This window comes from Ptiloglossa arizonensis, chromosome 10 (assembly GCF_051014685.1).
Source record: "Ptiloglossa arizonensis isolate GNS036 chromosome 10, iyPtiAriz1_principal, whole genome shotgun sequence".
In the NCBI taxonomy this organism is placed as follows: domain Eukaryota; kingdom Metazoa; phylum Arthropoda; class Insecta; order Hymenoptera; family Colletidae; genus Ptiloglossa; species Ptiloglossa arizonensis.
In genome coordinates this window covers 8,728,608-8,756,061 of record NC_135057.1, presented here as the reverse complement: position 1 = coordinate 8,756,061, position 27,454 = coordinate 8,728,608, and the positions used below count along the sequence as shown (strand labels likewise).

Genomic DNA, 27,454 nt, shown 5'->3' with positions numbered 1-27,454 from the left:
GTTGGGCACGATGAAACGATGATTATGATTCTCGTGCGTTGCGCGAGCCCTTTGATCCCTTTTAACGGATACTTCCGAAGAGGAGGGAGGGAAGAGGACCGGTGCTGGGAATTCTTGGAGGTCGAGTAATTCGCTCGCGAATCGTGGCCGATCTCGAACCTTTGGTTCTCCGTCGTCGACGACTCGACGAGGGTTCGAATACGAATTTAGCACGCTGTTGCTTAATCGAAAAATAAACGATCGACGTTTAGCGAGGAATCGTCTGATTTTTCGGGAATACACGTTTCGTTGTTGAAAATGACTCCTGCACGGTGTGAAATGAATTTTCTTCGCGAGAATACTATTCCTCAATAGCTGAATATGTCAAAATACCATGAACTTCTCAAGGCCTCTATACAATTGCATCGTATATTTCTAATTTCTAAATAGACAAGACTGTATATTTAGAATATCCTCGAAAGACCTGTTTGTCTTTGAAAATTGTATAACCAGTAAATCTGAAAAGATCCAGATTATTTAGTAACTCAAATTATTTATAGGTCACACGATTACATTCCGTGAAAACGATCCACGCTCGACAATCGGTCACGGAGATACTCGACGAGTTCAAAATCGCTCGCAATTATCATCCCAGTTCAACGTTTACAAGTTACAATGCCACCGCAGTGGAAAAACCTGCACGAAACCCCGACAATTTATCGGATCGTCCCGACGTACTCGAAATCACCCCGAAATCCTACGCAAAAAAAAAACATCCGACCCGTCCGAGGATCGGTGGTCGTCGCGGTATTAAAGTTTCGTACGGGGTGGTTCGTGCGGGGCGTTCGGAATTTTCCATCTCGATGAATCTCGCCGACGACCTCGACTCGAATATCATCCCAGTGGAACAAAGACGGTACCGCGGGCATCGGTGGTCCATACCCTTCCCCCACTCCGATCTCGGCGCACGCGCGCTAACGAACGTGCGCCCGATGACACGCGATGCAGTCGCGGTAAAAATTCACGTAGATGCCCGCGAAATTAAATATCGCGGGTAGCGGCGGGCGTGGTACGTGCAGCCAGATGAGCCGCGGAAACGCGGATGACAAATAAAAGGTTTTCGCCCGGCCCGTTCGTTCGGTGAAAAGAGCAGGCGCGGACAGCCGGGGACGTCTAGCGCTCGAACGGACATAAAGGAAGAGCTGTCCTTCGCGCGCGCATCGCGGGGGATATTAAAAACAAAAGTGGTCCGCGGGCGGAGGACACGCGCGGCGGCGGGTTCATTTGGAACGTGATTCGAGCGTACCGACGAAGAGGGTTGAAGTGCGTCACGCGGCAAGGCCGATTGTTTCGCCGCGCGATGGTATTGTTCGGACGTGTACGTATGTACGTTTCGAAAGAGAGAGAGAGAGAGAGAGATAAAAGGGGGGAGCGTTTCACCGCGGAGAGAGGGGCGAATGGCGGCCAGAAAACCGCGGCGGCTGACGCGTCCGTCAACGAGAAACAGAGAAAAAAGTGTAAAAGGAAAAAAAAGGGGAGAGAGGGGAAAAAAAGAGAGAGGAGAGAAATATTTACGCCGGATGCATATTCATGCGGCGCGATGCTCTCGTGCCGGTCCAAGTGACGCGGATTAATATGCATAAAATCCTTGCGTCGCTCGGAATTCAGGAGTCGGTGCCGCCCCTCTTACCTCCTCCAACCCCCCAACCCCTCTTCTTCGCTGCGACGAATTTCGGAACGTATCGTTGAGGTGTGTGTGTGTGTGTCCTTGGAAGGAATTCCGTTCCCCCGTAACTCGCCAGCTGCTGGATCTATTCGAGGAATTTTTCTCGCTGAAAGTGGGTATTGGGAAAAATCGAGGTCGAGGCTCCGGGACGCGAGCTAATCAAACGAGGCTCGGTAAACGAGGCTACCTGGAGGGCCCGTTTCCATTGGTTTCAGCGAAACATTTCGATTTTGGAGAACGGAACAACGATCTCGTAACGCCGCGATACGTAGCGGGGTAATATCGATAAGCGCGGAACGAAAGTACGCGCGTCGATATATGTATCAACCGATCGGTGATCAGTGATCGCTGTTCGCGACGACTCGCGAGTGGAGAATATTTCACCACGGATGGTGATGTTTCATCGAGTGTAACGCGAAAGAGCACAAACAGGGAACGACGGAATACTTTCGCGACTTTTCGAAAATTCACCGTGGTCCCGTGACCCCTCGTGCATCATCGAGATTAACACTCCTGACACGTGATTGTCCCTAAGCTGGCAGGTATTCCAATTCTTCGAGATTGTTCAACGGTTCGAGATACTTTGGTATTTTTTACGATCTTCCAAATTCTTTGGAACTCTTCGTGTTGCTCGAGACTTACGAACGAGCCAGTATCGCGATCTAATTATCAACGGATTGTTTTCTATCGGGGATCGGTACCTCAAATTAAAGGAACAGTGTACCGCGGATAGATGAAATAATTGGTTCCAGTGTATATATATTTATTTACCTACCGTTTGAACAAAAATACGGAAGAATTACATTATCCTAGGTGACTAACAGTCCCCGGTAATCTTTGATAAAGAAAACTATAACGTGGAAAAATGATAACACGGTAGGTGGCTAACAGTCTCGTAACCTTTGATAAACGAAAGCGCGGAAAAATGATACCGTCGTAGAGGGCCAACAGTCGCGCGATATTATTTTCAAAAGTAATGGGAGAAACGAGAAAATGTAGAAATTTATCAACTGTATCATTTAACTCACCGAGAACGACGAGTTTTACAGGGCTGCCGAAATGAATTCTTCCCTGGTCGTCCTCCAATATGCATTGCCATATGCCATCGTCTTCTAATCTAACGTTGTCTATATGCAACGCAGCCGTGATGGAATCGCCGATATATCTGTGACCAGTTCCACTCATCTCCGTTCGCGTGTTGATTGTAATCATATCCACCGGGCTGCCCTCGTGCAGCCATGTTGCCGGCCGTACTCTGTAGCTCCTAACAAGACAGTTCGTGCCAATTAGGGAATTAACTTCGGGCTACGATACCTATCGCCGCGCAAATTTATCGTTACATCGACGTCGATTTTGTATCGCTGTTTCGGAACTTTTCCTCGTAGGCAAAGATTAATTGTATAGTTCGCAAAAATTGTTTCGCGACGAAACGTGTCAGCGTTTTCGGGAAGTAATCGTTACGGTTTGTATTCTCAATGGGGACGTAAGAATTACAAACGACGAACCTGATAGCTTCATTTCTTATCGAACGATGAAATATATCGAGCAGTCTAATATTCGTTCGAGAAACGACTCGGTGTGAACATTCCTGAATTAGTGCAACGTAGAAAGATTCGTTCCGGTAACGTTTAAAATACACTTGGACTTCGTTTAACGCGTTAACAGTCCCCCGTAATCTTTGATAAAGAAAACTATAACGTGGATAAATTATAACACGATAGGTGGCTGACAGTCTCGTAACCTTTGATAAACGAAAGCAGAGAAAAATGATACCGACAAAACTCATCGAACGAGCCAGTATCGAAACGATTTCTTTCGATAGGCGAATAAAAATCATCGCCCCCGCGATAGAAAAGAAGGGCAAACGGTTGGCGCATTCTCAAAGGTAAATACACCGTAACAGCGATACGCGGAGGTAACGTGAAGTTGTAATGAATCTCCTCAGATCCGTTCATGTACATTCCATTTGTCAATAAAGAACCCTAAATTACCTGGCCCCGGGCTGCAGCAGCCTCGAGTAATTTCCTTCCAGCTCGCATAGTAGTATGACCTCGCTGTGAGGTTTCACCACTAGTTCCAGGGGTGGCTTTGACGGCGCGACTGTATCTAAGGAGATTGGGACATTGGTTGTAGCGGAGGAACTGGTAGACCATAAGTCCTCTTCGGGGGCTAAAAGGGCCGCGGGCTGCGCAACGTCGTCGGACAGAGAAGTCAACGTCGAGCTGGACGCCGTTGTACTCGTGGTGCTTGTCGTGGTTCTTCTGGCGCGTCGACCACCCTCCTGTCTACCGCGAAGGGTGAACACGCCGGCCTCGTTCACGGACCCTGTAACAAAACAAGGGACACCGTGATTTTCGGATACTCCGCCTCGACGTTCGATCGTTCGATAAACACGACACTCGGAAACGAAGTAACGCCGTGTACAAACGCAATTCGGTATAAAATACTCGTGGATCGTCTCGTTCCTATACAGATAACGCGATTTAAGAGTTCTCGGTGGATTTGAATATTTACGATTGATTCCGAGCAGACGACGGAATCGTTTCTACCAGAGATGTGGAAAAATGAAATTTACCAAGATTTTCGACCTTTCTTCGACATCGTTCGATAAACACGGTATCCGAGTACGAAACTTTTTCGAGTACATCGCTGACGAAAGTAGTACCAGATGGTTCAAGTCGGACCAAGATAACGTGTTTTCGGAGTTCGAACCTTTGCGCATTTGAAAACGTACTCTAGGTTTTCACGAGCCAACGGAATTACCGAAACAAAAAAAAAGGTTCGAAACGGGTTCGGTCGGGTTTAAAGGGTAAAGTTTTCAAATTGGAAACTTCGACAAGTTGGTCCGTGAAGTCTGAATTGTTATTCCGGAGAACTTCCATCCGTGTCTGTATCGCTTTGTTTTCTGTGGAAGTGAAACTATTACCGTGCACGACCCGGAGAGTTCACGGATAAAGACGGTTTTTAGGAAAGAATTATACGAACGGATAGCAAACCAGGTTACGTTCGTTTCAATTAAGAGATTGTGTTTAATGAAAATTTTTCTCAACCACGCGGCTATCGAATCACGCGAACGCGAGTGTAAAATTGAACAAAACTGCGCGACGAACGTTACGCAGGGAAAAGTGCTTCTTGACTAAATGGTATTCCCAACGCTTGGTCGATTTTCCCGAAAACTGTCTATCACGTTCGGTCGACCAAGGCTGTGGAAGGAAAACTAATTATGACTTCGATGGACCGCAAATGGCTATAACTATCTAGCGCAACTAAGGCACTCTGCCGACCTGTCTCTACCCATCCTCTCGTCACAACGTCGATAAACGATGGAAGAAGGTAGTGTTTATAGTTCAACAAATGACGGTGTCGCTGAAATTTGAACGTTTTCCAGCAGAGAGAGAGAGCTGCTTTAATTGGACGTCGTTGACGTTGGACCAGCGTTATAATTTGAAATTTAGCGAAAATTCGTCGTGTTTAATAGGTCGATAAATCGACGATGGAACTACTTAATTTGTTCTGACAGTCGATATTTACAATCGAGGATCAAGTATTTAAACAACGGACGTAATAAATCACGGTATCGTCTCCTTAGAAAGTTCGTTCGTTGGGTTACAAAATGCTGCGTCATCGGTTTAAAATTCCAGTCTAGAATTAATATTCGGTGAAGTATACTCGGTTAAATTTGGGGTAAAATTGCTTCGAGTTAGCAGCTGTAAACGAACACGTGCGACGTTTTTGAAGCTTACTCGAAAACCTACAACAACGACAACCCGATTCCTCTTGTTATCGTTCCTTCCAAATATTTAATTTTACTCGGCAGTTCTTAATCCAGTAATTTTCAAATCAATCGATCTCTAACGACCAAATAATTCGAATCGAGTCCCTCATTCTTTTATGACCGAATAATTCGAATCGAGTCCATCGCCTTCTGACGACCGAATAATTCGAACCGATTTCGTCGCACCGATCGGGCAAAAGTGTGCTTCGACGAGCATCGAGACCCCAACGGAACAAATACTTTCGGAAAGTTCTTTCGCCCCGTTATTTACACGATCTCGAAGTAAATAGTACCATTCGAAACACTCGCAATATCCAGGTCCGATAATTGATGTCGCCACCGACCGCCGAAGCTACGAAGTTCTCCGCCTTTCGCGTACAGGAGACTGAACTTCTTGGCCCCTCGTACCCCGGCGCAAAGTAATTCGATTCCCCGGAACGCCACTGGGCGAAACATAACGCGAAACAAACAACACCTAACGGGAGAAGAGTTTTCGGGCAAACTTGTAACGCGATCGCGATATCGCCCCATTGGCGAACGACCCGTGTTCATCAACGTTCGGCCGTGGTATACCGGACTAGTTATACACAGCTATCGAGTGGACGTTGTTCGACGTTGATGCATGCATTATTCAGCCGGTGTATCCATTCATTATTCATGTCATGATCAATGGATGTCAACAGACCACGATCTGTATCTGAGCACGTCGCCGGAACGGAAAGTGAAAGCAACATTCCCCCCCTCCCAACTCCCACATCGTTCGAATGACTCCCCCTCCAATACCTAGGACCAAGAGGGGTCATTCTGAACTCGACTTTACGAAACGATGGAACACGACACGCTAGACTCGGTCGTGATAACAAATCGGTCACAAATCCATCGGATCGCGTTTCACGCTAGATCGATACGTCAACAAACGGACGCGTTAACCGCTCGAGTCCAGAACAGCACCGATTATTGGTCAGATTATCGCATAGCGCAGTAATTTGCGTTTCGGACGAGCGCAAGAGCAATAAAGCGGGGTGATATTTAACGCAATTACAACCGTTTAACGTGGCACTTGCTTTTTCGGTCCTCACCTTTCCTTCGTTACTCGAGGTCAAGTAGAATTTCCCCCGCATATAATCAGACAAGTAGCATGGCCCTCGTCTATGATCAGACAAGTAGTATGATCCCCGTCTGTGGTCAGACAAGTAGAATCACCATCGTATGCAATCAGACAAGTAGTATGGCCCTCGTCTATGACCGGACAAGTAGTATTCCCTCGTCTGTGGCCAGACAAGTAGGATTGCCCCCGTATGTGATCGGACAAGTGGTATGGCCCTCGTCGGTGGTCAGACAAGTAGAATTGCCCCCGTATGTGATCAGACAAGTGGTATGGCCCTCGCCTGTGACCAGACAAGTACTATGGCCCCCGTATGTGATCAGACAAGTAGTATGGCCCTCGTCTATGGCCAGACAAGTAGTATTACTCCGTATGTGGTCGGAGAAGTAGAATTACCCCGTCTATGGTCAGACGAATAGTCTGTACTACTATAATGGCTGTAATATCGTTGGAAATCATCGCATTTTAATGTTCTCTCGCTCGTTTGAAAGGCAAATGACTACGCTAACCGACAATCTGACCAATAATTTACTAACTCTTTGTTTAATTAGGAAATCCTGGCATGTATGGAAATGCGCGACTCTACGGTGTCCGTGTTTGTTCGTGTTGCGTCAGATTGTACCGCCGTATAACGTGTATCGTGAAACACACTATGGGTGGTAACGGAAGGGTGCGCGAGCTTTAATTAAATCGGCCGATAGGGGCTGTGTTAGGGGCACGTGATCGTATTCACGCAACGTCGATAAGAATCGTGTCGTTTTTGAGACTTGTTTTCGGAGCATTTGGAATCTGGAAGCTGTCGGATAAGTATCGGGTACAGGATGGAAAATATCGAGTACGTTTCGTTGAAAAAGAAACACGTGCGGTTGATAAGATTTTGAATATCAGTTGGTCCACGTGGGAAGAATTATGGAAATGTCACGAGATGATCTTCGAACGTAGAGCTTCTCGCGCAATGTTCGCAGTCTTATTGGACAACGATTGCGTTCGATCTTCTGTACGTTAGATAATGCAAAAATTGTCTCGATTTTCTTTAGTTGAAACACGATAACGTCCGAATACACGAGTCGAGTTCGACTGGGTTCGATGGAAGAAGATTAAAATACACGGAGAGTTTAATCATGGAACGTTAGAAGGGAATCGTGGAACGTTTATATTCTGAGCGTTCAACTATAGTACGTTAGGATATTCTGAGAGTTCAATTACGGTATGTCGGAACAACCTGAGCGTTCAACCAAGGCGCGTTTGAATACTCTGAGAGTTCAACTGCGATACATTTCAATACTCCGAGAGTTCTACTGCAACGCATTCGAGTACTCTTGAATATAGACTGGAAAATACTTGGTGAACACCCTAAGAGTTCAACTCCAACGCATTTGAGTACCCTCGGACATCGAGCGAGAAATGAACAAGATTTCACATACCGTGGACCGGCAAACACTTCTATCGTTTACAGGAAACGCACGAGTGATCGCATCGATCGCGTTCCATTCCCAATTGCTTTACATTTCATTGTTCTCGTTGAATAAACATCGATCGGTGGCAAAGGAGGTTCTATTTGCGAAATAATCGGGCTCGCGAACTCCGTGATAGCCAACGAGGGTTGGATATTTCACGGCTACGCGATCGAGACAATTCGCTGCGACGGGTAGCGGATATCTTGGAAGGTGGTAACGATGATCCCCCCGGTTCTAGTGTATTACATCGATGATTCTAGGAATGTCGAACGCGGACCGTGGGAACCGACGGTAATAAATTCAGGATCGTAGAAATCGGCAATAGTAAATTCCGGGTAGGAGGAACCAATAACAATAAATTCTGGGACAAGGAAACCGACGATAGGAAACATCGAACCGTTGGAATCGGTATCGATGAATTTCGGGTCGGGAGAATCAGTGTGGGGCAAACTTCGAGTCGAGAGAATTAGTACAGTATGTGAAACATCGGAATTGATAAATTCTCGCTGGAGAAATACCAGTACCGATAAATTTTCGGTTGTGCGTATCAATTCGAATAAACTGCGGTCATTGGTGCGGATAAACCCCCGAGTGATTGCGACCGCGATCGATAAATTGTAGATTCTATTATAGGAGTATCGATCGATCGTAGATCGAGCGCAGAACGATAGCGATAAATTTCGGATCGCGCGTCGAAGCGATTCGAACGAACCACTGTGGTCATTTATGTGGATAAACTTTGACTCGTCGCAATTGTACGACGAATAAATTGTAGAATTTACAATGGCAAGTTTGATCGATCGTGGATAGAATTGAGACCAACAGGGATAAATTTTGGATCGCGGCGAACGATTCGAGTGAATTGCTGATCGTTAGAGCGGATAAACTCTAGAGTGATTTCAACCGCGATGAATGAATCGTAGAATCTGAAACGATAAAATTGATCGATCGTAGATCGATGGAACAAATACCGGTATTTTCGGGTAAAGAGGAACGATTCGAGTGAACTACGAGTCGTTACTGTGGATAAACTTTGAGTGATTTCAACAGCGATGGATAAATTCTAGGATCTATAATGGGGAAATTGATCGATAGCGGTGGATCGAGCTGAGGGCAATAACGATAAATTTCGAGTCGCGAGAAACGATTCGAGTGAACTAACGGGATCGTGGTAATTGAAGGGAACCCTCGAGTCGTTGCAATCGCGATGAATAAATTCGTGAATCTACAATAGCAAAATTGATAGATTCCGAACAGAGCGGGACTATTTTGGTGATAAATTTCGGGTCGTGAGATCCGACACGGATAAAATTCGCGGCTTGGTAATTGGTTACGGATAAACTCCGAGTGGTTGCAACCGCGGGGTATAAATTTCGACGCTCTGGAACATCGTTACTGATCGATTCTGGGCCGAGGAGACTGGATAATCGATAAATTTTGGAGTCATGGGAATCAGCGAAGATAAATTTTGGGTCGCTGTAACCGGCATCAATAACGTCTGGGTCATTTGAACCGGCAACCGATAAATTTCGGGACATGAGATATCGAGACTGATCAATTCCGAATAGCAAGGGCCACCATAGGTGGCCACCGATAAACTTCTGGTCGTGCGGGTCGGTAATGATAAATTTCGAGAATACAGCTATTCATAAATTTCGAATCGCGAAGAACCCACCCCTATGAGCCAACTTATTCAAGATCGTAAAAATCGCCGGATATAAATTCCGAATCGCAGAAGCTGTTTTCAGGGAAACCCGTGTCCCAGCATCCGGTACCAATAAACGCTCTCTACATGCCCGTATCTTTCATTAATCAACCCCGAGGCAACCCCTCGAGTTCTCCAATTCGACCGAGAGACCATCGTTGCGTAATGCACCCTTGTAAGCAACATTTACAGCCCCGTAAAATTCTTAAGAAAGGCGTTGCTTGCGTCGAAACAGCAAAGCAGCTTACAATGGGTCCGTAACAATTTTGCACCGTAAAATTATAAAGACCGAAGATAACCGTGTTCCGGTGACATCTCTCCTCTCCGCGTGTTTGTTCGCTGCTCGTTACGCAACTCCGCGATAAGACACGTTATTTACCACGCGATCGCTATGAAAAACAATGAAACGCTGCGAAGATTCCACTCTGTTCCTTAATAACTTTTACTCTTTTGTTCCGGTCGTGAAACATTTTTCTCTAACACCTGAAATTTACATTTCAGCAGTTGTACAGTGGTATTCTTTGCACGAGGGACGTCGTATTTTGCTGGTTTCGTATTTTGTGTCAGATTTGACTCGGGATCGAATGTGTCTTTTTCGAAACTTGTGAGGGGATGAAGGTAGTCTGTCCAGTGAGCAATTTAGCGAAGATACTATTCGGAGATTGTAAATTGTCGACGAATTAGGTTAGTCCCATTTCGAATTACACGTATGTTTGTTATTAGCTAACGTATGACAAATGTAAAAGAGAGGTCTCTTATACTTATCTTTCGCTTATATTTTAAATAAGAAGGTTTACAATTCCTTGGGATTTGTGGATCTGTTCACTCTTCGACATTCTCCCTTACAGTGTATATTTTTGTACAGATTTGCACCAAAGATCCGAGCTGTATTCTTATTCAAATCTGTACTGAAGAAATATGCCATACTTTTGTTCACATCTGTATTAAAGACGTATGCTACATTTTTATTCAAATCTGTACTAAAGATATACACTCTACTTTTCTTCAGACCTGTGCTAAAGGTATCGTTAATTTTATTTATACAATAATTCCCAAGAAAATAGAATACGAGCAAGTAGATCGAGGAAAGTCACACAAATTATCGTAAGGAAAACGTGCAAGATTTTACGATGGTCGAACATGGCGCCTCTTAATTTACGATCGTCGACCGATGTCAGGATCGTCGAATCTGCAGTGTCTGTGTCCTGGCGCCGAGCTGATTTGATGGTATTTAAAGTGCTTTCGGACATCGAGAGTTTGCCACGCAACAGGAATTATAATCGTGTCGTCGCCAACACTAATTCGAAAACTTTCTCGTTGATTTTACCGTCAGTTTTTCCCTGTTGGTACATCCTCTCTATCTACGAGAGTAACGTAATCCTTTCGTTAACCAACGAGGAATTTTTATGGGGTACAGGACGATAAATAACCTTCGTTAACGTTCTTTCCATACGAAATTCATTTTTCTTGCAGAAAGAATGCCACTGAATGGCTAATCGTTACTCTTTGATAATTTTCTACGAAAGAACTCGATTAAAATCGTTTCTGATCGAACGTTATTTAATTCTTGGGGTATTAAACCAATTTGTATACGGTGTGTGGCAGAACGTCGAACATCTTGACCGAAAACATTTATTTCGTCGCTACCATCTCGAACGAACAACAACAATGACCCCTGTAGCTCGAGTTTCTCGAAGGATACGAAACGTCGCGTCGAGGACGTTACCTGTTATTACGAAGCATCGAGTCAACCAGTACACACGTAGGCTCCGAGATTTTGTATCGACTCACCTATACGGATACGCAGTTTACAAATTATATTCGTGCACAGCGGTGCGAAATAATTATTCAACGTACGAGCTAATATTCGATCAGCTACGTAAGGTAAATGTCTCGATTACCATACTCATCAGAATGTGCTTATCCGTGAACATTAGCTTTTTACCAAGAGTGCGAGATAATTGATTAGAATAGGCATTACTGTAATTACCAACGTTTTGCAAGTAGGTCAGTTTTAAAGTATTATTCAACTACTCGTACGAAAATTATGGAAGAAGTAATACTTGTTACGATATTTCTATTTTCGACCTGTTTGTATCTTTTTACAAGTATAAAAAGTACGTTAATTAATTACGTAAAAGTACGTTGTCTTAGGGTACTTTTCGCCCCTATTATTCTTTTTTAATTCTACACGTTCGTTGTGTACATTGTTTTCTTTCATTTGTATACTGTACACGGGTATTATATTGTCATACGTATTTTTAAGTTAAATTTATCATTTTGAGTGTCTTTGTTCTAGATCGACAAAAACACCTAACTTTGTGTATCGAAACAAATAGACCGGTCGGTATTGGGGTAATTTACTTCAAATGATGCGAGTAATGGGTAATTTGTTGTATAATAGGAGATTGAAATTGCGAGCATAGTAACAAAATTTATTCGCGAACGTAATTCTTCGTACCGTTTCCATAGTACTGTTTCGTAATCCTCTTCGGGTAAAACTTATTATTAAAAATTGATCGCAAATTTCCACATTATTCTCACAGTAGAGAAGCAAGAGAAATTTATATTATTCGTCGCGTTACGGATTCTCATTTGTATTACTATATTTACGAGGAGAGAGCGACGCGATCGACCAACCGTGTTTCGCGTATACAAATTTTTTCTTTTGTCCCACCTCCTACCTTTTGTCACTCCTCTCTCTATTTTCACTCTTTGTTCCCTTTCTCTGTTAACCAAAAAATAATGAAACACTTCGTTAACCTTTCTTCCGCGGGAATCGCTATAATTGAAACCCCTGGTAACAAATTCTCGAATTGTAGATTTCACGTTTGTATACCGGGGACACAGAGAGCTAAAGTAAAGTGTATTTGCACGAATAAATTACGCAATCAGTACCGCCGCGTTCCGAGCTCTTATATCGTCGCACGTGTCACAATATTTCATTACGTTCCACCGATGTACCACCGAGTATGTTAACAAACAGAGACGAGGAGCTGTTAATTGTCTCGTCGACAACCTAGTCGTTTCGCGACGATTGCTCTCGAAACATCACAGAGATATTCTATTCCTCGTTCGGTAATTTCGTTCCCCGATAACGAGCCGACGATATCATTTCTGACGAGGCAATTGTTAACGTTTTCGACGTTTCGCGGCCGGGTCCTCCGTTCAAATTTACCGTGCAACACCATCAATGAAACATCGCCGCGCAGCGTGAAACTTACGACCACCTCGTACGTATCGCGGTGTTACGACGCGGAACGAAATACGCGTTTTACACGCGGTTATAAAGCGGTCGGGGTGATTCGTTACCCCGTGTCGTTGCATAAACTCCTTTTCCAGTTCTACGAGCATTTCACCCCTACACCGTATCCCCTCTCTGTGTCACCATTACCCCCGTCGACACGCCATCGGCCAACCGGATACCCCTCGTTCCGATTTCCTTTGTTCGTGGCGCATCAAACGTGAGATATGCGAGTTCGTACCGTGGAATTCCGATAATTCGCGAAGAGGAATCGTGGAAACTGAAGGGGTAGGGGGCAAAGGGACGGTCCTCTCGGTCTTTAATCCACCGAAATGCTAGATTTGTCGAACGTTTCACGAGCTACCGGAAACTTTGTCTCGCGAAACGCGTGCGATGCTACGCGAAACTTCGCCCTCGAGAACTTCTTCCAAACACCCTCGTGGCGGCCGCCGGCTATGTAGAAAACCATCCCCACGCGCTTCCGTTATCCGCTCGCGGTATTAATCGCTACTTATTTCAAGGCTTAACGACGCCCGTAAAGAAAACTGGTAAAGAAGACCGCTACGCCCCGTGCGAATGTATACCAGCTACGAATTTGTTGCCCGGTTCACGTGGAACGCGAGAAAGGGTTGTATTTATACGGCCACCCTCCGTTTAAATCCACGCGATTGTTTCCCCGGTTGTTACAATTCGTTTCCTGGGGAAACGGACTCGAGCTCCTCTCACCTCGCGGAGATTTAACGATCTTCTTACTGAAACTTTCACCGCGAGCAACTCGAACGCGAACGGTACGCAGTGTGCGGAATACACTTTTATGTGTAGAGGAGAAAAGGAGTTTGAATGCCTATTGGCGTTTAACGCACAGAATGGATAGTTCGAGGTATGAGTACTTATGGACGAGCGATAGAGTTAGTATCCCCTTGGAGAGGTCCTGAGAACTGGTCTCGTTTTCAAGTATTTTTGAGCGAACGTACGTCTGGTTTAATTTTTTTTTCGAAGTGACAGAAGTGATCCGATCTTCGAGACACCCTGTACCAGGTTTCTGCGAGTTATTTTCGCCCTTTTCAATATTAATTATTATTATTACGTGAATTATTCCCACGATACTGAACGATCTCGTGAATATTTCAGAAATTGTATTTCGTGCGTCGGGCTCGTTAAATACTGCTCGAGCGGTGCTCGAGCGTTTCTCATCAAAAGGAGATGAATTTCAAGAAAGTATTAGCATCTGGTCGTCAATAATAAAAGAGGACACCGAACGAAGAGTACACCGCGTCGTTTCGAGACACATTTTCGTACTGATCGCATGTACAAGAAGTACTGCTATAAAATTAACGTTTTCGTAAACATCTCAGAAATTGTACATCGGGTCACGGTGCTTTCAAAATATTCAATATTGTTCCGGATAAGAAAGTCAAAGATTGGAGATTACTCGAGAATTTTTCCTCGAAAGGAGACTTCGCGAAAGAATGATCACCTGGTAGCGAAAAAACTAAAGAAGCAAGAGTAATAACAGAAAATAAATCACCACGATTGTATCCGCTCGAAACTACATTCGCAACATCCACGAACCGATAACACGTAACGCGTACGCACGACGATCACCGCGTTCGTCGAAATAATTATAGAATTACCTATTCAAATGTTTTTCATCGCTCGGTTAAGTACGCAATATTACGAAAGCAGCTTACACGATACCCGTACGGTAAAGCTGCTTACCAAGACCTAGCCATGCTCGGTAAAAGTGTAACTGCACCGAAAGTATGCAGTGATATTTCTTTCCTCCACGTGCACGATACATTCCCCAACGATCGAGTATACGTAGAAACGTGATTGGCTTAATCGTTTCTCGCGTCGCTGTTTGTACCCCGAACGTGTCCATTTCCTCCCTATTATCGCTTAATATCTTTCCCGCGACGAGGTATGTTTTCAAATTCGTTCTCGAACGCGAAAGCAAACGGACGTTTCCAAACGTCGTCCGTGAAACGTCATTGGAGAACCGAGAGAATGGAACCGGGTACTAGCGGTAGCTGTGGACGAAGAAAAGAGAGTAACGGGAGCAAAAGAAACAGTGCAACGTCAGCTTTGTGTATATAAAGCGGTAAAGATCATAGACCACGTCTCTGGAGCACGTCTACGAGAGAAATAAGAAATATAAACTCCCGGGCCAGCGAGATGTAGCGACGTGGGGGAGGGGGTGAGCAGTGGGGTGGCAGAGTGAGAACGAGGAAGAAAGAATTCAGCGGTATGGATGTATATCGTCCGGGGAATTTATCTTTCGTGGAATTCGCAGCACGAACGTCTTTGATGGCAACCGGAGTGATTCTCGCCCAGACCCCGCACCTCCTTCTATCTCTTCAATTCACCCCACCTCTTCGTCCCACCCTCTTGGTTCTCTTCGATCCTCTAATCTCTCTTCACCCTTTACTCCTATCCACGGTGTCATCCTGTGCTAAGCCCTCTGTAATACCCTCTGCTACGGAAACAGTTACGGACCCGGTATTCGTTCCGGTCCTGGCCCGGTAATTCCAATCACTGGGACGCTTTCGTTAATTCGAGTCGACGAGCAAATACCCGAGAGCACGAGACACGAGGAAACGCAACGCGGGAGTAGATCAACGACGGAAATCTCTACGAAATATTCTTTCTCGTTTACGTTCGGGTGTATTACGCGGTGAAGATGAATGTTCAGGACACGTGGGGTGGTTCTTCCCACCGTGAGTATTCTCGAGGTAGTAGAATGCTGGTTAGGTGAATGGAAGAGTTTTTTAATGGGTAGAATAATGAGATAGCGAGACAAGAATAAGGTAACGAGATATTAAGACTTCTTGGAAATTTTTGGATTTTTTTTTTTTTTATTTTATTTTACAAATTTTCGTGTACGACTAGGGTATAGAAAAAATTATTTCCAGCGAAGAGAAGAGTATTTTTGAGGTAGTAGAATGCTGGTTAGGTATATGAGGGGGTTTCTTAATGGGTGTAACAATTAGATAGTGAGACAAGAATAAGGTAACGAGGTATTAAGACTTCTTGGAAACTTTTGGATTTTTTCTTTTTTTTATTTTATTTTACAAATTTTCGTGTACGACTAGGGTATAGAAAAGATTATTTCGAACGAAGAGAAGAGTATTTTCGAGGCAATAGAATGTTGGTTAGTTGAATGGGGGAGTTTACTAATGAGTATAGTAATAAGATAGTGGGGCAGTAATAGGGTAATAAGATTCCTTGGAAATATTTGAATAGACTTTTTCTATTCTATTTTCCGCATTTAAAAGACATTGATAGAAACGATCGAATAGATTAAGGGCAGAAGTTTCTCTGTTCGGCAAATTAGGGTCAAACGATGATAGAACGTTCGCATAATAGAACATTTTTCAAAGGTGAGCGCTCTATGCAAGAAACGCAGTTGAATTTTTTTCAATAATATTAGCAAACTTTTCGCTCGTTTGTTCGGGGAAAGATAGAGAGGGTAAGTAGGAAGAATACCCTAATTATCTTCCTTTGTTCCTACCTATTAGTGCGGTGATTCACTCTTTTAACCGGAAGAAAAGAAATGTTACTTTATTGTCGTTTGCAAATACTGAAAGCAAACGTTTAATTCATATCCTCGATCGTTCTATATTACGAGACAAAGTCAATATCTACGTAATAACAACAATCAAGAAATATATTACGCGTAAATACGATTGCCTTGATCAAATATCGAAATAGTCGACGATTAAAATATTGAGTTAAGAACGGTACACAAAGGATGTAACGAGAAATAAATGTAGCGATAAAAAATGTAATATTCGTATGTTAGTTTACGTAAGTTTTTCGTACACGTTTAAACGATGATCTAGTTATTACGTTGAAAAGTGATTAAAAAAATTACACTCGAGGATAAAACCCGATAGTGAATCACCCGATAGTAAAGATTCTCACTGCGCCGATAAAGCAGAAGGGAACTCCTGGCGCCTGATCGGTTTCGTTCGGGAAACACGTGGAATCAGGTGCAGGTAACTAGAAATCGTTACGATCGATCGTACAATAACGGTTACGGTCAGCAGCCGTAAACATCGTGGACCGTGGAGGATCCATTTGTTTTTAAGCGCTATCGATACGTTATGAACACACTTGTTCCCTCTATCGCTGATCGTACAACGTCTGAAACGTAAACATTTCGCCTGTTACTTCTCAATGACCGCTACTGTTTCTGTTAATTTCTTTCCGGGAACGATTCGGTGTACTCGAACGAGCGTGTCGACGGCTGTGTTCGTTTTATCAACGATGAATTTCGAATAAAAATCACCGCGAGAGCTACGACCATTAATCACCACCAATACGTTTACAATCGCCTTTCGATAAAAGAAGTTCGAGGGAGCGAAATCCCTTATCGATGATTGTAATGCAACGATTGTACATTTTAACGAAACGATGAATTTTGAATAAAAAATCACCGCGAGAGCTACGAGCATTGAACACCGACACGATTACGATCGCCTTCGAATGGAAGTTCGAAGGAACGAATTTCTGTATCGATGATTTAATTTCCTCCCGTATTCCAACGAAGATCGGATGACAGGCCTTATTAAACGGCGAGCCAGCCTCGGCCGTTTGTATCCCGATGCAAACAACGGTTTAAATTGATGCGAAATGTCAATATTAAATTAAACTTTCGTCCGAATTCGAGCGATACTTATATATTTAATATTTCCCACGGTACCGTTTTAATCGGAAGTGAAATATCAGAAAGTAACTGACGTCCACGGGAAGCGGAGATTTATATCGATTGGAACATTCGCTGGTACGTGTACACGCGAGTTACACACTGGTTCCGTAAGCAAAACCAGCGACGACGGTAATGACGTATCGAGCGAAATGCGAGAATTAAGCGCAGCTGCGAGCACCGGAAACGTTTGCACGAAATTAGCGGCGTTGCCCGCAAAAATCGTTGAAACCCAATCCCCCGAATCGCGGTGAAATAAAATAACGAAAACGAAGGAAGATACTCGCGAAATACACACGAACGAACCATCTCGAAACGTATCCTCGTTTCTCGGTAGGTGCTTCGTAAATATTTGATTTTCAAACGAACGAAGATAACTTATTTATTATATTATATTATATTAATGAAAACGAACTAAAACTGTTTGCTGTGTGCTGCACGGTACATATTGGGAATAGTAAATAGACTGAAAAGGAGAGTCACTTTCTTTTTTCGAGTTTCTTTGGCTTTCACGTGTCCACGTTCTTTCCAAACGTTTCTTATGAATTAAAATTGATCGTTTGATCATCCGTCGATCATTCCCCGTGTTTCTCGCCTCGCGCGTACCGATCTAGAAATTAGAAATTACTTTCTTGCAATGAATCATTTAAGACACTTACCATTCTTCGGTAAAAGAAACAGTAACGAAATGATCGGTGGAGAAAAATTACGAACCGCGTTCGAACTGAAATGAACAAGGAAAACTTCCCGATGTGCAACCGTGAAACCACCTTTGTTAACAAAATGTCCATGTCTGTATATCCCCGGTCCCGTCTGCGGTGAAACGGAACTGAAACGAGTCAAAGAAAAATCAATTTTATAGCCCGCGTTCCGATTATCGGCGACAAAAAATTCGCGGAACCAATCTCCCGACGATATCCTCGAAACGGATACAAGTTCTAAGGAGACAGGGGGAGCGGGAAAGGAGGAGAAAATAAAAATAAAAACAAGAAAAAAATAGAAATAAAAAAAAAAAGCCAGGTACCACACGCCAAAGCATCCCTTTACCTCGTCTGGAAATCCCCGATCGCGATGCGGGAACGCGTGGTCGAGCTTTAATCCGCTTAAAATCCCCCATCCCCCCTCTGGGTCCGCTCTGTTCCCTTCCACGTTCTCGTTCATGCCTAGTGTACGCAGCCAGAAAAATTACAATTTCAGTGAACGACCGAGACCGTCAAAGATTCTTATCGCACGGGAACGCGAGGACCACCGCGAAAGGACGAATCGTTCTTTGACAACGGAATTGGTGGTACGGTGCATCGGTGGAAAGGGGTTATATTATATATGCGGGCGAAGAGGGAAGCCCCACGACGGACGTGGTTCCATTAGCGGCGTCGTTGTCCGCTCGTGGCGCGCGCGGGGTTGCACGGGATTCTAATCTGACCGCAGGGCATGCCTTCTAATATAGATAGGCTTGATTAATTCCGCGGCAAACGCAGTAATGCGTGTGATCCGCGGCTGGCCGTGATCCTGGACGATTACGAGGTGTAACGTTGTCGCGTACGATCACCCGCGTTGCGTTCACCGTGCGGAGAAACCCTACAGACCGGTGGAAAGCACCCCAAACCACCGAAGAAGATCTCCAAACACACGAAAAGACGGTAGAGCGAGAGAAACACCTAAACGGATCGAAAGACGGTTCAAATCGCTGAAAAAAGAGGCGAACCTCTGAAAAGATCTTCGAAAATTGATGGAGAGATTTCAAAATCGTTGGAAAGACACCCAAACTATTGAAAAGAATTCCAAATCTATAGAAAGATCCCCAAATCGGGGCAGAGACCCCCGAGACCTCTGAAAAGGCCCCCAGACACTTGGAAAAATTCCACAATCCTTGAAAAGGCTTTAAATTCCTGAAAAAACTCCCCAAACCCTGGAAAGGTCCCTAAATTCCTGAAAAAACTCCCCCACCCCTGAAAAGGCCTCCAAATCCCTGGAAAAACCCCCAAATTCCTGAAAAGACTCCTAAACCCATGGAAAGATCCCTAAATCGGTGAAGAGACTTCCAAATCCCTGAAAAGGCCCCCAGACCTCTTAAAAAGACCATCAAACCACTGTAAACACCCCCAAATCCGTTACGGAGACCCCAAACCCCTAGAAAGACCCCCAAATCGGTGGAAAATTCCCCAGAACCGGTAGAGGAATCCCGAAACTCGTGAAAAGAGCCGCATATCGTTGGAAAGATTCCGAAATTGATGAAACGACTACCAAAACCGATGGAATCGCCCCGAAACCGAGGAGAGGGGGGTTGATTTTCGACGAATGTCCGTCTAACGCGCGAAGAAATACCTCGTCGGCTGGCTTTGGCCGACTATGCAAATTAAATTGGAGAACCCTCGTGGCCAGACGGCATCCACTTCTCTCAGTCGTAAAAATGAGTAGGACAATGCGAGAGGAACTCCGCGGCGCGGTCCACCGGTCGGGGGCCCACTCCACTGTTATCGAGTGCTGCTTCTGCGGTGCTTGCGGAGAGGCTACCACCGCTGATTGGAGGGGCTACCAGCGGTAAACACGCTCGATGACTCCACGGGTCGATGGCTTCGGACGAGATCCTTTTGTCGGTATGGATTAACGGTGCGCGCGGATACTGTCCGAGGAGGATCGATCGATCGCTCGCAGCACGGGCCGAGATGAAAATTTTTGCGACAAAAGGGCCGCGCGATTGTTGTTGTTTTCTTTTTTCTTTCTTTTTTTTTTCTATCGCCCCCTGCTACAATGGTGCTCGAGGAGGCCCGCGGTGTTTCGAGAACGGTACGAGCGATCCGTTTTCATTTTTCTTTTTCTCTTTTTCAGGTGACCGTCGACGCGCGAGCTTTTCGGAGGACGAGTGTTTTACGCGTTGCGGGAACGAGCTGGTTAATCGCGTGGCACGCGGTCCTCGGTCGTTGGAGTATTGTCCGAGGGTCGTGTTTGTGACGTATTCTTGGGACGTGTGGATTTTCAGTGGAACGACTTTTATGAGTGCGCGTTCCGACGAGGGTCCGTTGAAGGGACGATCGGGTTTTTCTTTTTTTTTTTTTGAAAATTTTCAGAATCGGCGATCGCTTCTCGAGAGCTACTCGCTTGTAACGTATTTCAAATCGCTTTGATATTTTCTTTTTTCTACGTTTTACGGTCAACAAACTCGCTTGACGTACGAATTTCTTAATCGGATACGATGTGAAGTTCTTCTAATGAATATTTAAACTGCTCTTGTATTTTAATATTTAACGCGATCCATACTGTGGAAGCTTCCGAGTTGGATAAGGAAATTGGATAAAATGTACCGGGGGTATTGACTATCGGGGTTAATAACGTTACTCCTCGCGTTTGTAAGTCTTTCGAAGTTACGGGCGTCGATAATCATCAGCTTTAGAAACGTTTACGTTACACTTTTTTCAACACACAGGATGTTTCGGATCGTTGAAATATTTGTTAGACGATACGGACGATATTCTTTCGACGCGTGGGTTTTTTGGAAGAATATATTCCTTGAACATAGTCATTTCTTTGAGATAGAAAGGGCTAATTAAATTATATTTCGCGTCGGAGACATTTTTCAATATTTTTATTCTATGCAGTAAAGTCTCCACGGATGACAGTAGCTCGAGATCTCTGAGTGCCAACGATTGATATTTTATAACGCGAAAACGCTCCGATTTATTTACATAAAAGGAGTCCGGAATCGTCGAGTCGACTACCCGATTACACGGCTGACTAGATCCGAGAAAAACTACTTGTGGAGTGGGGATAGCGTCTGCCATCTATACAGTAGTCACATGATTGCCAACTATGGAGACTTTACCGTACTCTTTCTAATATAGAGAATATTTCCGAATCAATGGTACGAAGAAAAAAGGTGAATCTACCGGAACGAATAAGACGTAAATTTATAGCGACCATTTTAAATAAACGAAGGTTAGAGAAATAAAAATATTTTCGCTCCAGAATTGATTCGATCAAAAAGAAAACACACCCGCGAACATTTCCCGCGCAAGCCCTCGAGTTTGAAAAAGAAATTCGTAGCTCTGTAACCCACGATTACGTTAAATTCCCTCCGTTACGTACTGTCAGTATTACTACCAGAAATAAAAAACGAAAGGACAATGGCAGTTTTAAATTCAAACTCGATTTAAAATTAAAAAAACTCCTCGACCGATTATACAATGCCATGAACTAACTCAAACTCGACGTTCAAAAAAAAAAAAAAGGAAAAACAAGGAAAATATCGACACAGTCGCTGCGTAACCGCGGACGGTTCGTAGCGGACCGCAACGAGAAGGTCGACCGTTTCGTTTATATTTAAAAAATGTTTGACAATTTTTACGGGGCTTTTTCCGTTCCACGGGCGAGTTATAGCGGTAAGTCCAGGCTGGCCATGTGCCACGATCACGTGGCCGCAGGAAAATCTCTGTTCAAACACAACCGTTCGCAAACACACACGTACACGGGTACACGAATGGCCGCGAGTGTAGGTTCGAGCCACAGATATTGAGTGATTGATACACTTTCCGAGCGGAGCTTACGGGCCCGCAAGTTTTCTGAAGCACCGCCAAGAGGGCGCAAAACCCGGATGTCAAATGTGCCGAGTCCGGTGTCCGTTGCCAAGCCGGAAATCACCACCCACCGTTTCCACGGTGTTTGTCGGGAAGAAGCTTGCAAGCATCTCTACGTGCACGAATACCGACGACGTCTACACACGTAACGTCTCTAATTGTTATCGCCCGTGTATCGAGCGTTTTGCATAACAAACGCGCGACGCGCGATTGTTGGCTAAAACGGGTTGTCTCGATTTCACGGCGAATCGATGCGAGCAGAATTTCATTCGTCGCTAAGGGACTACGTCCACGGAGCCCGAAACTGTTGCAATTTTTTGCCACGCGGTGAACAATACCAGCTTGTTCGATAAGTTACGTCAGTTTTTCCATTGCAAGAGAAACGGTACGACACTTGAACTTTGAACTGTAAATATATACGAATGTGTCGACAGATGTACACGAAATACACGAAACTTCGCGCATGTTCATCAAACGGTAGTATCGTCTTTAGAAAAATAAAACGACGAACCTGATAGCGTCGTTTCTTCTCGAACGACGAAACTTAGCGAACGACCTATTACTTATCGAGAACCGAAAGATCTTTTATTTAGAAATTGTGTCTGGAAATTACTTTCTCGACAGTAACTCTCTAAAAGACTTTCTAAAACGTTAAAAGTGTCTCTCACCAATTTTAATGATATTTGGTAGGCTTATAGGTTCAGACGTAGAACAATCGTAATTATAACCGCAGATGACCAGCCAATCGCGAGAAAAATAAGTACAAGGTTTATAAAAATCGCTCATTGTCAGTAACGACAGTACGAGTACAGCGGTCTTTCGACTGTTTCTACGCAGTAACGTGTTATACGATATTCGTTACGTTCAAAATGGCTTATGATAAATGAATTTCAGTATCCGTTCGTATCGCGTAACGATAAAGTTTGTTACCAGGAAATTGAAATTTTCAAATTACTGTCACAAGTGTCCCGACGCGAAAACATTTCAGTCGGCTGAAAACATACCTAAACACTTCAGCGCTCTTCACGTGCACGTCTCGTGATTACACAGGATCGTTGTTCCCTCCAGCAGACACGACGTTCGCCACGAACGAGAGGACACCTCGTGCATACTCGCGCGTGGAAATAAAATAAAGAACGCGCGGCTGGGTGCTTCTTTTTTATCGACACAGTTCCAAAAGTTTCGAAGCACCGACACCGGTAAAAGTTTACGCTTTTAGAAGTTTTAATAGAGGCGCCGCCATCCGGTTCTGAAATAGGAACACCGTTGTCGAAGACTTCTGACATACGCGCGACCCTAACCGAGTCGAGCGAGTTCACGTTTCGCGATGCTAATCTATGCGAATTTTTTTCAAATCTGAACGTTGTATGCGTTGAGATCGAAGCCTCGATACACGTTGTTTTCGAGAAACAACCGTTGGGAACGTTGACGTTCCAGTGGCCTAATTGCTCGAGGAATTACACGTTAAGGACACCTGTGGATGTTTATAATTATGCACAACCAACAGGTGTACCATCCGTAATTTTATTAACAGTAACATACTGTGCAGAGAATATTTCTCGTACACACCCTTATTTTATCGGGGGTTTCTTGATTTTCGATCAGATGCAACTGCGCGCTAATAAATCATGCGCGACAAGGACCGCGAGAGGCGGTTGAAACGTTGTAATAAACACTTTTTTAACAAAGAAAAATCACCCTAGACCGGGCCATTAGTTAATCTAAACATCAACGTTCGAGTTACATTCGCGTGCAAAGGGTATTTTTAAATTTCCCTGGCTTGTTCAACCGCGAGTTTTTTAATACTTCAGTAGGCCTGAACAAATCTAATTCTCTAGCAACAACATAGTATTCTCAATCGATTGGTGAGTCAATATATAAAGTACAATTTTCAAGATAATCATCCATAGTAACGATTCCTTATTTTAACTCAAAGGATAACCACCAAACTCGATCGATTCAATTTTCCTGGTAGCTACCGAACGAATCAAAATTTTCTTCGTCGCGAACGATACGATTTCGAAGGAAATGGTAACATTTCATTTTTTTTTACCCAAGTTTCCAACTTCAACAACAGCTCAGAACTCGAAACGATTATACTCGAGCATCGTAGCGTAAAACAATGACATAATTTTCGTTCATAGTGTCGCGACGTAAACGCGACCGTTTCGTTCGAACAAAGATATTCGCCTCGTATTCTAAACCTAATCAAACTTTCGCCGTGGATTCCTCGGGTCAACAGTTGGCTCTTCGATTCGATTTTCGATCCACGTCCCGTTGGATCTAACGAGCGTCACGTACCCGATCCCATCGAAACCGAGAATTAACGGTAAGACACCAACGAAGATAGAAACGGTCTCGCAAGACGAAGTATTCGAATTAACGGCATCGAGATTTATCACCAATTAAGGTGGAATTATGGAAATACCCGAGTACGCGTTAACAGCGACACGGACCTTAATTACGAGCCGGTCAACTTTCCTCGCTTTGGTGAAACTTAAATTCTCCTCGAGTCTCGAGACAAAGAAACTACCCGTCACCGTGTCTCTGGTTCACCGAGGAGAAAAAAGTACGATTCAAATGCAACAGAGACCTCTCCTATTCCCTCCCCTTTCTCTCTCTCTCTCTCTCACTCACCCTAGTTTTCTCGGTTCTATACGGGGGACGACTAATAGATTTACCTCCGGGTAACGTCCCGCGGGAGTTTCCACCGACGGGAGATATCCTCCCACGCTGGAGAGTTTCTGGGGCGCGTTTTAGTACGAGCAGTTTCATTTATTTACAAAGCATCTCGGATGGCCCCGTTTAGTCACAGGGCTTCCGATACCAGTGAAAGATTAATTAAAGCTCAGCCACCGCATAATGGGGAGCATTGCTTTCCACTTAAGATCACCGACGCGGCCCCGCGATTCTTTCGCGGCCGAGGAATCTCGTTGCGCCACCTGACGCTTAATGGGCTACGTACCTTTGTATCGGTGAAAGAAAGTACCTCCCGGTGAAAACACTCGAGAGAAACTAGCCCGTGATTTAATTTCATTTTTGTTTCCCCGAAAAGGGGACACGTCGTGGATCGTTTTAAAAAAAATTATTGCGATTGCACGTGAACGAACACGACCGCCGAATTAATTTCCACACACGTGTAGAATCACAGCTTCGTAATAGAGTTTCCCCAATGATCCAATTCGAGAACGGATCTTTCCGTTTAATATAATTCTTCAATTCCAAAACTGCGCGAAAATCACGCCAGCGTGAAATAAAAAGAGAAAGAAGAAATTCTACTTAAAAATCCATTCCTTTATTAATACATAAAAACATACATCCATTCCTTTATTAACAGACGAAAACATGCATACCTAAAAATCGATTCCTTTATCAATAGATAAAAACGTGCATACTAAAAAATCGATTCCTCTATCAATAGATAAAAACGTACGCGAAATGTACGTGAAATTTTCTCTCTCTCAAAAAAAAAAAAAACATTAAAAATTGGCAAAGTTATCGCCCAGTCTCCGGATTGGTTTCGTACCCGTTTGAAGTTACGCGCGACAAATGTATCGTTTCGAGATCTTCAAAGGTTCAACAATTGCACTTAGTCCTTGCCCGTGACCGATACACACCTTGGTGTGTTCGGTTGTTCCACGATTTGTACGAAGCTCGTAGAGGTATGTGCCCTCTCGATAACAGTCGCCGTTGATGGCTCTCGCTATGTCGATTCCAGGCGCGGATAAAAGCGGACGTGATTTCCGCGAGTGAACGCTCGCGTTCTCTCGTCGAGCCAGTTACGGACGTCGTTTCTTTCATCGAGGACCCTTGACGTCTTCGTTAACAGCAATTTGGCGTGGCCAACCGGGTTCGAGGAGACCGCTCGCACGGAGATTGACGTCGCTCTTCGTTATTCTCTCTTTCGGCGGGGCCTACTCGCCATCCCCCGTGGTCCTGTTCGATCCACTAAATCACCGGTACCACGAGTCGCTGACGTTATTAATGAGGCACTAATAGCGGCCGTACGGTGGCCATGTTTCGTATTCCCGCTCGACCCGCTCATCGTTCGCCACTTAGCGATAATTGTTATCGCGGCGAGGACCGGTAACCCTCCACCGCTCCCCTACTCCTCTCTACCGCGACAAATCGCTCGCGCTATGAAAATCGATCATCGTCTACCGAGGGCGCCTACCACCCGCAAATTTTCGAAATGGATTCAAGCGTCGTGGACTCGCGAGCGCCGAAACTTTTGCAGAGAGGGTGTAAGAAGAGGGTAAAGGTAACAATTGTATATAGGCTTCTCGGAGACTAAATAATCAAGATTACGCTGGAGAAGGATCCTCTGGAATTCTCGAAGCTTCGACGAATTTGTATTATTTTTTTTTTTATTTATTTTGGGTTAACTCTGTCGAGGGTCTTTGTACTTTTCGTATCAGGTGTTTGTCGTTTCTCTTTTCATTTGTGAGCGCTGCTTCTTATTTTTCTAGTATTTTCTTCTCACGTAGGTTCGTATATTTTATACTGATATTCGATAGCAGCATTATTCAGAGATAAGCTCAGTTCGATTAATATTTAACTTTGAAGCGTTCTTTCGTACGTTCGAAGTACTTTCGGTACTTTCATAAATCTCGTGTTTGTGGTTTTATAGTACAAGAAAAGGGCTAAGGAAATGCACAATCATTCGGTTGCATCTGTTAGAGTAACTATTGTCAGAAAAAGAATATATTACGAGAAAGTGTCTCGAAGCGAAGAATAATCGATCGAGAAGCGTTTGAATCGTGTTCAGGTGACAAATTTCGTAATTTTTTTCTTCTTTTTTCCTTTTCAAAAATATACTTTCAACACGATGTATCGCGATGCGACCGGTTTTCCAACCAAGTAAATCGGAGCAGTTGCGGCTGTGCCATTTGTGGTCGTGAATAAAATTAGTGCCATTTGCTGTCAGGCGCGCGACGGAGCAGTGTTGCCAGTGGTTAGGGGTTAAATTTATTTCGTCCGCGATTAAATAAATAGAGGGATGAACGCTGGAACTTTTGGCTCGGGCGTGTATTCGTAGCTAATCTGTGCTCTACAATGGCCTACAATGGCCATACTCTAATTTTAGGTAGAACTTCCGATTTTCGTAAATTATGCGAGGAACTTCTGTATTAATAATTACACGACCCTTACGAGTGCACCGACGCAACTTTACACGCTTCGAGG

At 44.2% G+C, this 27,454-nt stretch overlaps 1 protein-coding gene and 1 long non-coding RNA gene across 2 annotated transcripts in view; one reads left to right on the top strand and one right to left on the bottom strand.

The window, feature by feature from the left end:
* LOC143152090 (uncharacterized) overlaps positions 1-21,069 on the top strand; it is a 103,935-nt gene extending 82,866 nt beyond the window's left edge. Inside the window, exon 2 of the long non-coding RNA XR_012993497.1 lies at positions 20,529-21,069. This is a non-coding gene — a long non-coding RNA (uncharacterized LOC143152090). The remainder of the gene's footprint in view (positions 1-20,528) is intronic.
* Positions 1-27,454, bottom strand: part of Tei (irregular chiasm C-roughest protein teiresias) — a 516,885-nt gene that overhangs the window by 235,417 nt on the left and 254,014 nt on the right. Inside the window, exons 3-4 of the mRNA XM_076321760.1 lie at positions 3,697-4,030; positions 2,734-2,969 (exon numbers count right to left, since the gene is read on the bottom strand). Of these exons, the coding sequence (XP_076177875.1) occupies positions 2,734-2,969; positions 3,697-4,030 (570 nt within the window). The remainder of the gene's footprint in view (positions 1-2,733; positions 2,970-3,696; positions 4,031-27,454) is intronic.